We start from the raw sequence: 15,534 nt of genomic DNA, 5'->3' as shown, positions 1-15,534 counted from the left end.
ATAATAATGAACTTTTGCTCATATTGCATTCAACTCATATCATAATTAACCTAACGCTGTGCCTCAAATGTAAAATTTACTGCATTTGAAACAAACTAATATAGTACTGTAAAAACTTGACTCACATTAGGCAAAACATTGTTCAGTTTTTTTCTATCCTATTCTTCTGCTCAGAACTCTTGCTTGCTTTTCTTTAAATGCTGGAGACAGACTACCAAATCTCAGAGGAATAATAATGAAATATGTGTGTATGTATGTATGAATATAATATGTAATATTGTATGTATGTATATATGAATGTACGAATATGTAATATGTATGAATAATACATATTTCAGGCCACTTGCTTTCTTTGTGGTTCATAACTTTACTGGAGAAGAATTAAGTGTTTTCTTTTAAAAGGTGCTTTGATATGCCACAGGCTACATTAAAAAGTAAATGTAAATCAGGAACATAAAAATGTGTTAACCAAAGCGTTTGTTATTATCTATCTTGCTTACTTGAAAGTAGCCTTTTTTCATGGAAAATAGATTTGGATGGTCTGGAGTTGACTGTAATGATCAGTTTTAAAGTTCTAGCATGCTGTGGAGGCTGCTTTACTCATTCCTCCACCCAGCACATCCTGTGGCATACTCTTTGCCTGTGATTCTTGTTTTCCTGTTACTTTCCTCTTTCTCTTTTTGTAGTATTTCCCAGCTGATTATCCTCTGCCCGGAACAATACTGGGGACAAACTTCTTTCTCTAACTCTTTTTCTACATTCTGTGCTGGCTGAGGCATCCAATTTTAATATCTTCACATCACTTTAGCACACATTTTTTTTCTTAGTACGCTTATTTTCCTTGTTTCCTCCACTATTAGATGCAATATTACTCTTCTTTGTGTAGTGTAGTATTTTGCTGTTCCAAAGTTAGTTTTGTCTGTTTGACCTTTTTCTAAGTTGCATACATCTTACTTGGATATGGTTAGCTATGGCCCATGGCAATTCTTTTGACTACTAAATTAATTTTTCCACACTTAACAAGCGAACAAAATTTTTGCCTCACTAGAATAGCACTGTCTAGTGGGCCGGCCCTGTGGCTTAGCGGTTAAGTGTGCGCGCTCTGCTGCTGGCGGCCCGGGTTTGGATCCCGGGCGTGCACCGACGCACCACTTCTCTGGCCATGCTGAGGCCGCGTCCCACATACAGCAACTAGAAGGATGTGCAGCTATGACATGCAACTATCTACTGGGGCTTTGGGGGAAAAATAAATAAATAAATAAAATTATAAAAAAAAAAAAAGAATAGCACTGTCTAAATAGAAATTTCTGTAGTGATAGAAATGGTCTATATTTGCACTGTCCAATACAATAGTCAATAGCCAATGTGACTATTGAGCACTTGAAATATGGCTAGTACACCTGAGGAAATAAAATTTTTAATTTTATTTAATTTTAATTTAAATAGCGCTACGCTGCCCTGGTGATCCAGTGGTTAAGATTTGGTGCTCTCACTGCCGAGGCCTGGGCAGGGAACCACACCACTTGTCTGTCATTGTCATACTGTGATGGCTCCGTGTTGCTGTGATGCTGAAAGCTATGCTGCTGGAATTTCAAATACCAGCAGGGTCACCCGGGGTGGACAGGTTTTAGTGGAGTTCCAGACTAAGACAAACTAGGAAGAAGGACCTGACCACCCACTTCCAAAAAAATTGGCCGTAGCAGCGGAGCATTTTGTGGTAATAGTGCAGGAAGGTGAGAGGATGGTGCAAAAAGACTGGACAGGGTTCTGCTCTTCTGTACAGAGGGTTACTAGGAGTTGGAATCGACTCCACGGAGCTAACAACAACTCATGGGAGAAACTCAGGGATGAGTAACTCAAAGGGGTAGCTAGAACTTGAGTTTATGTAATATATTAACAAAAAAAAACAGTAAATTTTCAGAGAAGTGACAAGACAAAGGGAAAGGTCTTTGAGTTTCTAAGATGGTAAATTGTGGGACGGTAAATATATGGGGGAATAATGGAAGATAAAGGCTAGTCAGTAGTTTGTTATGTGGAGTCCTCTGGTGCTGGTCTAGGGTTGTTGGGGATTAATATTTGTACAAATTTAAATCTTGTTTTTAGGCAAATAGGGGGAGGGCAGAGAACTTTTCTTGTATCTGCTTTTCAATTACCTTCAGTTCAAAATAATCCTTATGCCAAAGTGGTATATTTTGGAGTGGCAAATTCTGCTACACTTTGAGGGGAATGGTTAAATTAAAATAATTAAATTGTTGTATAGCTACTCAATGGAATATTTGAAAACGTTTAAAAATAATAATTATAGAATTGGGCCAGCCCCGTGGCTTAGCGGTTAAGTGCGCGCGCTCCGCTGCTGGTGGCCGGGGTTTGGATCCCGGGCGCGCACCGATGCACCGCTTCTCCGGCCGTGCTGGGGCGGCATCCCACATGCAGCAACTAGAAGGATGTGCAGCTATGACATACAGCTATCTACTGGGGCTTTGGGGGAAAAAAATAAATAAATAAAATTATAAAAAAAAAAAAAAATTATAGAATAAGATCAGTGGATTATACCAATGTCAATGTCATGGTTATGATATTGTACTATAGTTTTGCAAGTTTTACATTGGGGAATCTGGGCAAAGGGTGCACAGATCTCTGTATTTTTTTTACAACTACATGTGAATCTACATTTATCGCAAAAAGTTGAATGAAAAAATTTAAATCATAATTATAAATACAGTGTATTACATGCAATATTTATTTTTCTTTATGTAAAAAGATCAGGTTAAAATCTGTAGGTACAGTATATTATAACTCTATTAAATTATGCATAGGAAAAAAAAGAATAGAGAAAGTACACCAAATGGTCACAATGGTCATATCTAAGTTGTTGGATTTTAGATCATTTTTCTTTTCTTCTTTATACTTTTCATCATTTTGTAAATGTCCTATTATGAATACATACTATAACTTTTCTAATCATCAAAAAAGTAAAAGTTATCTTTTAAAAATACCTTTAAAAATCTTGCTTTCTCAGCATGCCAATGTGAAGGAAAAGATAACCGAATTCCATTACTGAAGGAAGTTTTTGAGGCCTTTCCTAACACTCCCATTAACATCGATATCAAAGTCAACAACAATGTGCTGATTAAGAAGGTATTTAAGGCATTGCCTCCTCTGGGTGTGTTGCATCCCATTTCACAAACTAAATAAGGCTAGAGTAGGTAACTGCATAGATTGATAACGTTCAAGGAAAAGTGATACGCTGGGGATCAGTATTGTTTTAAATAATGCCCTGGTAGAAGAGATCACTTTACTGTGAGAAAGCCTATTTTCAGAGTGAGTTGTCATGTCTGAGTCATGGATAAAAGTGAGCTCATGTGAACCAATCATTCTGGCATTTATATAATTAACTTCTAGTTTAACTTGTTTCATTTGTAGTTAATGTCAAATTACTAAGTAGTTGTATTCTCTTAGCTCAATCGTATAATGGTAAAATGTAAGTAATTTCTTATACTTTATAAAATAATCTGAATTTTTGTATTGGTTCTTCCAAAATTTTATACTATTCACTGGCAGATAGTCAATTGTAATCCATTTTTTAAGTGAAATAATGTAAGTAGCTTTACAAATAGGCACATGCATAAACTTGTGAATTTTTACATGTAGGTTTCAGAGTTGGTAAAGCTGTACAGACGAGAACACATAACAGTGTGGGGTAATGCCAGTTATGAAATTGTAGAAAAGTGCTACAAAGAGGTAAGCTTTAAAAATGATACAGAATGATCTTTCTTGTTGTTGTTGTATATCTATAAAAGTTAAGTTATTACAGTAATAATTTTTTTAAATCATCTTATTTCATAGCCTTGATACAAAGACAGATGGTACTGGGTGGAAGCAACTAACCAGAAGTTTACTAATAGAGATAACAGATTTATAGATAATGGATTTAATAGAGATAACAGACCTTACAATTTAAGTTCAATATAATTGGACTGGCTCAGAGAATTATTATTTTCACATGCTAATATTAGTTGTTTACCAACATTTTATTATGTACATTATAAAACAAAATATGATTCGTATCTTTTAATGTCTGTTTTTTGTTAGGTAATTGAAATTTTTTGTGTAACTTTGAATTGAGGAAAGTATTTAGTCCTTTGATCTATATATAGCTCAAGCTTCTCTTTACCCTACCTCCCAAATAGAAATTAAGCCAAGATCATGATTATCAGGTAGTATATAAAAGTAGAGCCATCCACTCACTGAAATTTTTCTGTTTGAAGAAAATATATCTATAAAAAATTAATTTGATATATTTTGAAATGGCATGCTAAGCCTCTATAAGCAAGTTTAGCTATATAGTCAGCTAAGAGAAATTTGAAATTCAAAATGTTAAAAAACTTAAGCATTGAAGCATCTTTTTCAGAATATGAGTGATAGTGCAGAAGAAATATCATGACAGAAGTAGCAATTCTAAAATACAAAGAATTCTTTTGGGAAGGCCTTCCTTCCTAGCAAAGAAGGCAAAAACATAGATCCAAGATCAGCACCAAAATTAAAAGTACAGTTCAGACCCTCATAAAGGCAAGTGAGTTTTATTTATGCGCAGCAGGCTCTGTGAGATCCCAAGGTAGTTTGTGTACAAAAGGAGAGAACAGAGTAATCACTGGGCTGAATGGCTTCAGATTCCTAAGAATTTAGGACTAAGACTTTTCCTTAACTAATCATTGTCTGGTGGTATTTTCACGTGTCATTAAGAGGGAGATAATATACTGGAGGCCTCATGACCTGCTGATCTTTGTACATCATTCAAAAATTTTTGTGTGTGTGTGAGGAAGATTGGCCCTGAGCTAACATCTGTTGCCAATCTTCCTCTTTTACTTAAGGAAGATTGTCCCTGAGCTAACATCTCTGCCAGCCTTTCTCTATTTTGTGTGTGGGACGCTGCCACAGCATGGCTTGATATGCAGTGTGAAGGTCTGTGCCTGGGATCCAAACCTATGAACCCCGGGCCGCTGAAGTGGAGTGCGCAAACTTAACCACTATGCCACCAGGCCGGCTCCAAATTTTTTTCAAATAAAAATTACTGATAATAGCAAAGGCTGAAGATGAGAAACTGGATCTTTCATACATTGCTGGTGGGAATGTAAAATAGTACAGCCATTCTCTTAATTAGTTGGGTAGTTTCTTACAAAACTAAACATACACTTACTGTATTAACCAGCAATCTCACTCTTAGGCATTTATCTCAGAAAAATGAAAACTATACACACAAAAACCTGTACATGAATGTTTATAGCAGCTTTATTCATAATAGCGAAATACTATGAACAACTCAAATGCCCTTCAATGAGTAAATGGCTGAACAAACTGATACATCCATATAATGTAATACTATTCAGCAATGAAAGGGAATGAACTATTGATCTATGCAACACCTGGATGGTCCTTGAAGACATTTTGCTTAGTGAAAAAAATTAACCTCAAAAGGTTACATACTATATGATTGCATTTATATAATTTTCTCAAAACTATAGACATGAAGAGCAGATTAGTGGCTGCCAGGGGACAAGGACTGGGAGTGGGGTAGAGAATGGGTGCAAATACTAAGAGGTAGCGCGAGGGAGTTCTTGTATGGTGATGGAACTGTTGTGTATCTTGACTATGGTGGTGGTTACACAAATCTATACATAGGTTAAAATTGCATTGAACATGCACAAATGAATGCAGGTTAAAAAAATGGTGAAAACTGAATAGGGTGTATAGTCTAATTAACAGTAGTGTATCAATATCAGTTTCTGGTTTTGTTATGTCTTTTTACATCAGATGTCCATTTAGGGCAGCTGGGTTAAGGGTATACAGAACTCGACTATGTTTTTACAACTTCCTGTGAATCTATAATTATTTCAAAATAAAAAGTTCATTTTTGGCCCAGAATCATAGAACGTTTCCCTTGATTCACATATCTTTCTAGAAGCCTCTGGCTCTCTGTCATTTTAGAATTTAAAAACTCCAAAACTTTCAGCAGTAATTTTCAAACATCATGGTAAGAATGTCTCAATAGTATTTGTCATTCATATTATGAACATGCGGTATAATTAAGTCATGCATCTTTTACAGTTTTTTTTGTGTGTGTGAGGAAGATCAGCCCTGAGCTAACATCCATGCCAATCCTCCTCTTTTTGCAAAAGAAGATTGGCCATGGGCTAACATCTGTGCCCATCTTCCTCCACTTTATGTGGGACGCTGCCACAGCATGGCCTGACAAGCGGTGCCTCGGTGTGCGCCCGGGATCCAAACCCGGGCCGCCAGCAGTGGAGCGCGTGCACTGAACCGCTATGCCACGGGGCCGGCCCCTACAGTTCTTAAAGTATGATTTATAAGAATTTTAATTTTACCTTTCTCAGATGCTAGAAACTAAAAAAAATAAAAGAAAGTGGGGCACACATGGGAAAACGTGGCACTTATTCTCAGTTTTTATTCATTCCTACTTAAAGCAATGGCTCTTAACCTTGGCTATATGTTGGAATTACCTGAACACTTTCAAAAAATACTGATGTGTGGGTCCCATTCCAGATATTCTAATTTAAAAGATGTGGAGTACAACCAGTTGTTATGCCAGTGGTATGCCAGCATACCACTCCCCGCCCTTGCATGACTCTCCAGAAGTACCAATTATTGTTTTTAGTTCTCTGGTTCTAAAGTTGCGTAAGTTTTGAGGATCAGCCCCTAACCCTGTTTTTCCCATAAACTCTGTTATTCTTGGTGTATGAATTTGCAGGGGACTTGTATATTGTGTAGCAGCTGAAACATCTGTATACAAATAAACTGAAAATATTACAAAGCAGCATGTGAACATAGGGCAAAAGAAATCTTCAAACTTATTTACTCTGTATTTTTTAAATAAAGAAGTGGTAATTTAGAGCTAATATTTAAAATAAATTACTTTTTTGCATGATTTTTTCAATATATTATTTTCGTACAGAAAAATTCAAATTTATCATAATTTTTATTTGTTTTAAAGACAAAAATATAGGAGGGGCTAGGGAGAGAGGGTATGGGGAGTTGTTTAATGGGTACAGTATAGAGTTTCAGTTTTGCAAGATGAAAAGAGTTCATATATATATGAGGCTTGCATTCTAAGGGTTTGGGGATCTTGAACACATTTTCCAATATGAACTTAAAATGGTGGTTAGATTCTTGGACCAGCTTACAAAACCTTAATTTATATTTGATCCATAACATAGCTAAATGATGACATATTTGCAACAGTATTAATATGTATCTCTAGATATTCATACCTATATCATATCCTGTTTAACAAATATATAACTATATCTTATATATAAACAGGAGTAAGTTTACTGAATATTTCATATCTTCATTTCTTTATCTTGTTTCGTTAGATTCAGTATGTTTAATCTCTTGTGATAAGCACTATCACCAACAGTCAGAGTGGTGCAGTAAAAGCAGAGAGCAGGGAATAGAGAAACTTGAGTATTATCAGTTAACATTGTGGTGCTCCAAGATAGATCCTGACGCCATTTCTAAGTGTGATGTGTCTGGAAGTGGATATTGATAATTCAAGGAATGCTTTTAATAGATGTCAAGAGACAGTCTTGGGAAATTTTGAGGAAATCCTCTTTATTTGAATGGTGTAAAGTAACATATAATATTGTTTGTGTCTTTTAGAATTCGGATATCCCTATACTCTTCAGTCTACAACGTGTTCTGCTCATTCTTGGCCTGTTCTTCACTGGCCTCTTGCCCTTTGTGCCCATTCGAGAACAGTTTTTTGAAATCCCAATGCCTTCTATCATATTGAAGTAAGTGATTACCCTGTTTTCATCAATTATCAATAACAGGAGGACTAAGATAAAGGCTCATTAATATATCAATATCAATGATAAAGAATAGATTGCTATAGGGGCCAGCCCGGTGGCATAGTGGTTAAGTGCGCGCGCTCTGCTGCGGCGGCCTGGGGTTCACAGGTTCGGATCCGGGCGCGCACCGACCCGCCACTTGTTAAGCCATGCTGTGGCTGCGTCCCGTATAAAGTAGAGGAAGATGGGCATGGATGTTAGCCCAAGGCCAATCTTCCTCAGCAAAAAGAGGAGGATTGGCAACAGATGTTAGCCCAGGGCTAATCTTTCTCACAAAAAAAAAACAAAAAATAGAACAAGATTAAGTTGCTATAGTTATTTCCATGTTTAATTAGCTGACCTATATTAACAATGCTTTTTGATATAATTAAGACACATTCTCTAAAATGAATAAGAAAAGATTGTAAGTATTTAATCTGGACCCATTTCAAGTAACAATGACTTTTTGTGTCTGTGTACTCAGAAGTCAGGTAAAAAGAATCGAGCTTAACTATTGAAGCTTAATAATTCTTTTATTCTAACGTCTAATAGCAATTGCCCTCCAACTTCCCTTCTTTCTACTTCATTGACAACTATACGCAGCTGAAATTCCATTCAACTCCAAATTCACTGCTAGTATTAATACATGAAGGCAGAAAAACCACCACTACCACCACAACCCAAAAAACCTCTGGAGATAGGAGAAAGAAAAGGATAGAGTTAGTTTATATAAGATACTTCATTTACATAATTTCTCTACTGGGTACAAAGCCTTGCTTTTCACACCCTGATTTACTACAAAAATAAAAATATATAAAACCGTTGGCAAATAATAAGCACTCAATAAATGATAGCTTTTACTGTTAAATTATCTTTATTATCATTATTATTGAAGAAAGATAGCTTCATCTCACAATCCTGCACGCTTAGAATATGATTTCTGAGTCATGACAAAAGAATTGGGAGCTCCTGGGGAGATCATTTAAATGTGATTTCACCTGCGTGAAAACTTTTTTCATCCCCAAACAGAACTTTAAGACCAAACAGAACTTTAAGAAATCAAGCTGAATGTTAGTCATTAGAAAATATGTAAGAAAAACAATTTAGTCAGTACCTTTGAACTCAGCATCTGTTTTGTGCTTGTTTTCCAGTTTGAGTTTCTTAGTGATGAGCGTGTTTATTTTACCAATTTCCAGTTATATTCATTAGCAGTCTTTGTAGCTGTTTCTCAGATAAAACAACGTAAATCAGTTTTTCTACAAAGAAACCATTTCATTTGCTAGATTAAAATAATTCCTGGGCCGGCCCCATGGCGTAGCGGTTAAGTGTGCGTGCTCCGCTGCTGGTGGCCCAGGTTCAGGTCTCAGCTCGCACCAACGCACCGCTTGTCAGGCCATGCTGTGGCGGCATCCCACATAAAGTAGAGGAAGACTGGCATGGATGTTAGCTCAGGGCTGATCTTCCTCACAAAAAAAGAAAAAATAATAATAATAATTCCTAACCATTTATTCCTAAAGTGGTTAGGTTTCCTCTGGCCTGGAATGGACTATTGTACTTTCTGGATTATCTCCATGTGTTCCTTTTAGAAGCAAATATTATTGAAATGCAGACATATGAACAAACTTCATAGAATTAATCTTTTCTCTAAAAAATGATTATGGGAGCCGGCCTGGTGGCATAGCGGTTAAGTTCTCTCATTCCGCTTTGGCAGCCCAGGGTTCGCTGGTTGGGATCCTGGGTGCAGACCTACTCACCGCTCATCAAGCTATGCTGAGCTGGCATCCCAAGTAGAAGAGCTACAACTCTACAACTGTGATATACAACTACGTACTGGGGCTTTGGGGAGAAAAAGGAAAAAAGAGGAAGATTGGCAACAGATGTTAGCGCAGTGCCAATCTTCCCCCCCCCAAAAAAAGTGATTATGTATTAAGACACAGGTAGAATATTATGTGAGTTTTAATATTTTTTTGTGGAAGACAATGGGTACTTCCTAAGACGACGTAATAATTTGTGTTTAACAAGGTGAATAGTGTTTGAGTTACTAAATCCCTGAGATTCCTGAAATTGTAACCAGGACTTTCCACTTGGAGTTAGGGGAAAAGGATTTCATTTAGAGAGCTTTTAATAAAAACTGAATTCAGAGAAAGAAAAAAATGAATTTAAATGCGGAGACTCAGAACTAACCTAAGAATATAGACGGGGGGAGTTCAAATGGAAACTAGAAATGCAGATCTGAGGAGAATGAAAATCACTGCCTGCTGTTAAATTTAGAAAGAAGCTGCTTAATCTCCATAGTAGAGAGACTCATCAGAGATTTCCTGTGGACACAACCCAAACTTAGTGACACAGGTCGTTGTGCTGCTTTAGGCATCAGAGATTGGAGAAGGAACTCAGCATTGGTCTAAAAGTCAAGTATGCTGTTTCAGTAGGAAGGAAAATTAAAAAGGACAGGGCCTAGGTCTTCAAATACTGAAAAGGAAAGAAAAAACATGCTTTTAGGGGTTTTCTTAGTCTCATTTTTACCCCAAATATTTTTTAATCTATAGTAAAGTTCGGTTGTATGTTGGAATCTACTATATACTCAGTTATAGCAGGCAAAGCAAGAGAAAGAGGCTTCACCAAAAAAGAGAAGAGACTCGGGTACCCAGGGTGCCCAGGGTCTCTGGAAAGATAAGTTTTGTTTCTCTTTACCTTTAAATAGTGGTAGCAAAAAGTTAACTTGAAATCAATGGAAACAGACAACCCAAATGGGCTTTATTTTAATTTATTTTTGTCCTTTTACAAATATTTTTTGAGCACATACTAAGTGCAAGGGACTGTTTTTGTTTTTTGAGCTTGTTTTATTTTATCACACTGATATATTATTGTGTTTCTAATTTTATGATTCAAATTTTATTTTGCCTCAGACTAAGAGAACCACACACCATGTCCAGAAGTCAAAAGTTTCTCATCTGGCTTTCTGATGTGTAAGAATTTAGTTTCTTGATATACAAGTTATTGTTTTAGCTATATCTGTTAAATACTATGCTTATAATTAAGAGCAAGCTTTGTACATGTAATTTGTAACAAGGACATGTTGAGCACCTAATATACAAATGGATGTGTATGAATCATTTAGAACTAGCTTAATTACTAGTCACAAAACCTTAGGAGGAATCTTGAGAGAGAATCTCATCCAACTTCAGGAGAAAACAGAGCACCCACCCAGGCAAAGTTAAATGGGTTACTTGGAGCTAGCTAGCTAGTTAGTAGCATAGCTGGGATATATAACCATTCCCTTCTACTTATTTGCTTTTCCACTAGCCTGCAGTCAAAATCTTGGTGAAAAGAAGTCTGTATAGCAATACAGTAAATGTGAAAATGTATGTTGACTAATGTCGCATTTCTCAGAAAAATCTGCACCAAGACTTCACAGCAGAAGCGAAGCCCCATCTATAGAGTGGGCATCTACTTTAAAGAAAATGCCTTAATTTCTAAGACATGTTGAGTTTAATTTTGGGTAAAAACCAGAAAGTTATTATGCTATGTTTTGCTTTAATATAGAATTTTGAATGCTTAAATAATAGTCCTAGATCACAACCTTTTATTACTTAGTTCCTCTTTCAAAGAGTTCAGAAACTATTTTATCTTTTCTCTGTGCCACAGGATTTATTCTTTTTTGCTTTATTCCTGATTTAATTTCTAGTTTTCAAGGATGCATGGTTACTTGGTGTTAAATGCATAAAATTTTTAGTTTCTGTTATTTAATCATTCTAATAGACATAAACAGAATAGAAAAAATATGTATAACTTCCCAGTACAATTAGTTCCCGTTTTGCTCAAGTGATTTGTATTCTAAAAGTTCACCTTTGGGGGCAGGCCCAGTGGCGTAGCGGTTAAGTTCACACGCTCTGCTATGGCAGCCCAGGGTTGGCAGGTTCGGATCCTGGGTGTGGACTGATGCACCGCTTGTCAAGCCATGCTGTGGCAGTGTCCCATATAAAGTAGAGGAAGATGGGCATGGATGTTAGACCAGGGCCAGTCTTCCTCAGCAAAGAGAGGTGGATTGGCAGATGTTAGCTCAGGGCTGATCTTCCTCTCACACACACACAAAAATATAATAAAATAAAAGATCACTTTTAAGTCAGTTATTTGGAACTAAAAAATAAAGTAAAATGCTTTTTCCCTATATATAGGATAGTGTAATTAATGGACATTAGATTTCTAAGATAGCTCACAAAAGACCAACCATTATGTAAATGAACTATGATGTTATAGAACTTGACCCAAGTTTGCTGCCTTATTTTAACTTGGAAAGTTAGGAATGCAGACTTCCCAGCTCTTTCTCAGTCTCATTATGGTGCCAGCAGGGAAAATGAGGAAGCCTCTTCTTCATTGAGCTGCCTCAATAAGAATGGGTTTCCTGAGGATCTAGTGGCAGCAAGGAGTAAAAAACGATTCTGGTTGTCTACCAGTAAGCAGCCTGCAGTGAAAGGAGATCCAGCAGTTAAGATGTAAATGCATCCACAGCAGCTATTATGACTTGAGGCCATTGCGTGTGTTGCTGAAGCATTGGGATTAAATTCAACTAGGAATTATAAACTCTAGGGGGCCGCCCAATAGCACAAGCAGTTAAGTGTGCCCGCTCCGCTGCGCAGGCCTGGAGTTCTCGGGTTGGGATCCTGGGTGCGCACCGATGCACTGCTGTGGTGGCATCCCATATATAGTAGAGAAAGATGGGCACGGATGTTAGCCCAGGGCCAATCTTCCTCAGCAAAAAGAGGAGGATTGGCATTGGGTGTTAGCTCAGGGCTCATCTTCCTCACACACACACACAAAAGGGAGTTATAAACTCTAAATTGACTAAATTAAGACTAAGGACTAACTTTAGTCCTTTTTTTAGGGCTAAGACGTACCTAAATCTATTCTGCTTTTCTTTTCTAGTTTACTAATGAGAAAAGCTTTGTTTGACCACCTCACTGCCCGAGGCATTCAGGTAAGTTTCTGGAATGATGTGTTTTGGAAACAGTACAGTTTATTAATTTAACACTCGTGTGGAGGGCAGGAACTCTTAACTGACTTAATTTGGTCCCAACTCTGATGATGCTGTTTTACTGGTTCACGTATGAAAGTCTTAGGCTCTGCCTCACAGTTCGCAAGAAACCACTGGCATTTCAGTAGCTATAGTCCAATTAAGTGTAGGTAAGAATAGCTGAAGCCAGAGGGCTGGGACAGTGCGTACTTAATGAGCAAAGTGGAAGTTTTTTAAAGTGTTCAATGATTTCTTAAAATGGCAATTTTTAAAGGTTAGTTTTAAGTGTGTTGAGATTGTAGTGGATAAATGCTGTTATAAAAATAATATTCTATTTTATCTTTTCTTCTCATATTTCTTATGCTTCTAATTTTCAGGTGTATATTTGGGTATTAAATGAAGAACAAGAATACAAAAGAGCTTTTGATTTGGGAGCAACTGGGGTGATGACAGACTATCCAACAAAGCTTAAGGATTTTTTACATAATATTTCAGCATAGAAAAGGAGGTACTCGGAAACGTTTAAAGAAAACATGAAAGGACCTAAGAAAAAAAAATTTCACCATCATTTCCCTAAGCCATTTCCAGAATGGTAAAAGGTTCAATCAGTTAAGTTTTTATTACCTCATTTTTAAACCTGTCTGAGAATGTAGAAATTATATATTGTATATTTATTTTAAACAATATTGCATATTTTACATTTGTAAATTGTTTAGAAAGGTAATTGGTTATGAGATGTAAGTAGAAGATTATTGATCAAGATTTCTATATATGATGCAGTATTCTATTATAAGTAATTCTGAAATCAAAGACTATTAGATAAATTTGACATTGGCCTTCACTGAAATAAGATCAACTAATTAGTAAAACAAAATTATTGAAGGCCAGTACAGCTGTTATGAGTTGTCTCATTATTTCTAGGTACATCTTAGTTAAATGGGAAAAATAGAATGGAAGGAGAGCTTGGAAATCAGTGATGTAGTTATCTGACAAGTTGTACAGTGTTAGCAAAAGGCAGACTCAAAGGAATAATTAAAAGTTTATTACTTGATCAGAAATAAAATCTGTAGACTGAATTAGATTTCTTGGTTGCTATTGTTTATGGAGACATTCTATTTGGAATCTTTTTCAGGTGTGTAACAATGCTACCATGTCTTTTTTTTGTAAACATTGATTGGACTTATCAATTGTACATTGAGACAAGATCTAAATAGTCATACTTTTATGTTTCCTCTAAAGAAATGTAAATTTTCCATTTTTGGCAATGACTAACTGTTTGGGCTTATGTCTAGGATTTTAAATAATATCTTGAATCCTGATAATCATATGAAACTGACGAAAATGCGTATTATTTCTAATATTTATAGTATAAAGCACCTATTCGTGATCTTTAAGAATTTATTCTTCTGAATATTAAGTAGAAACACAATTTCCCAAAGCGTTAGACATCACTCTCTCAGCTTTTCTTTTTTCTTTTTTTTTTTTATGAGGAAGATCAGCCCTGAGCTAACATCCACGCCAATCCTCCTTTTTTTGCTGAGGAAGACTGGCCCTGAGCTAACATCCTAGCCGATCTTCCTCCACTTTATGTGGGACGCCGCCACAGCATGGCCTGACAAGCGGTGTGTCTGTGCGCACCTGGGATCCAAACCCGGGCCGCCAGCAGTGGAGCGCGAGCACTTAACTGCTACACTACGGGCCGGCCCCTCTCTCAGCTTTTCTGATGTGACTTCATGTAAATCTCTTTTAATCTTTTTGACTAATTTTTTATTCTCTTTGGGAGGTACATGTGATTTGAAATAATGTGTCTTTTACCTAGATTACATTTCTCATTTGAAGTTTGCCCGCTAACAGCTGTGAAGGATGATCGTACTCTTCCACCTGTCCCTGGATGACATAAATAACCTTTGCTTTTTTGTTCAAACTGAAATAAAGTTTTCCAAGAACAAAATAAGGGTTCTTCATTGTTTTTTGCAGTTGTCATTCCAAATATGCTTTATAGATTTTTTTTTTTTGCAGAATTTAATAAATTGTTAGTATGAGTAAACACACCTGAGATTTCTCTTTAGAGTAAGGAAAAGGCAATATAAAAACGCTTTTATGGTAAAGAAGTTGCTTCTTGGCATTTGAACAAATAACTTGGGCAAATAATCCATTAAATCAGTCATTTTCATTTCACTTATTACAATTTATGGTTATAGTTGCTAGGGACCATTTGGATCATCTTTGATATAATTCTTTTTGTTTTTTCTTCTTTTTAAATTTTGCTCGGTTATGGGGCCGGCCCAGTGGCACAAGTGGTTAAGTGTGCGCGCTCCGCTGCAGTGGCCTGGGGTTCGCCGGTTCGGAACCCCAGGCGCACACCGTCACACCGCTTGTCAAGCCATGCTGTGGCGGTATCCCATATAAAGTGGAGGAAGATGGGCACAGATGTTAGCCCAGGGCCAGTCTTCCTCAGCAAAAAGAGGAGGATTGGCAGATGTTAGCTCAGGGCCGATCTTCCTCACAAAAAATAAATAAATAAATAAATAAAATTTTTTTTGCTCGGTTATGATTCAGAGCAGTTCACATTATAGGGCCAGCAAATATTTTGTGTCAACCAGTAGGAGATAAAGTACCTAGTATGGTAAAGATGTTTAGAAAGTCATGAGCTATTAAACCTCTCATTTCTGGCCA

General features: G+C 36.6%; 1 protein-coding gene across 3 annotated transcripts in view; it reads left to right on the top strand.

Annotated features, from left to right (window-relative positions):
- Positions 1 to 14,870, top strand: part of GDPD1 (glycerophosphodiester phosphodiesterase domain containing 1) — a 43,041-nt gene extending 28,171 nt beyond the window's left edge. Inside the window, exons 5-10 of one of the 3 annotated variants that reach the window (XM_014790893.2) lie at positions 3,020 to 3,138; positions 3,652 to 3,741; positions 7,678 to 7,811; positions 10,754 to 10,813; positions 12,771 to 12,822; positions 13,236 to 14,867. In XM_014790893.2, coding sequence (XP_014646379.2) covers positions 3,020 to 3,138; positions 3,652 to 3,741; positions 7,678 to 7,811; positions 10,754 to 10,813; positions 12,771 to 12,822; positions 13,236 to 13,358 — 578 coding nt within the window. In that variant the 3' untranslated portion in view covers positions 13,359 to 14,867. Of the gene's footprint in view, positions 1 to 3,019; positions 3,139 to 3,651; positions 3,742 to 7,677; positions 7,812 to 10,753; positions 10,814 to 12,770; positions 12,823 to 13,235 lie in introns of all 3 variants that reach the window. The other 2 variants (XM_014790894.2, XM_087440891.1) reach the window with 2 other exon arrangements.
- The last annotated feature ends 664 nt before the right edge of the window (positions 14,871 to 15,534 follow it).

This window comes from Ceratotherium simum, chromosome 16 (assembly GCF_057802395.1).
Source record: "Ceratotherium simum simum isolate JZ-2026a chromosome 16, ASM5780239v1, whole genome shotgun sequence".
Classification (NCBI taxonomy): Eukaryota; Metazoa; Chordata; class Mammalia; order Perissodactyla; family Rhinocerotidae; genus Ceratotherium; species Ceratotherium simum.
The sequence above is the reverse complement of the archived record's forward strand: the minus strand, read 5'-3'. Positions and strand labels throughout refer to the sequence as shown.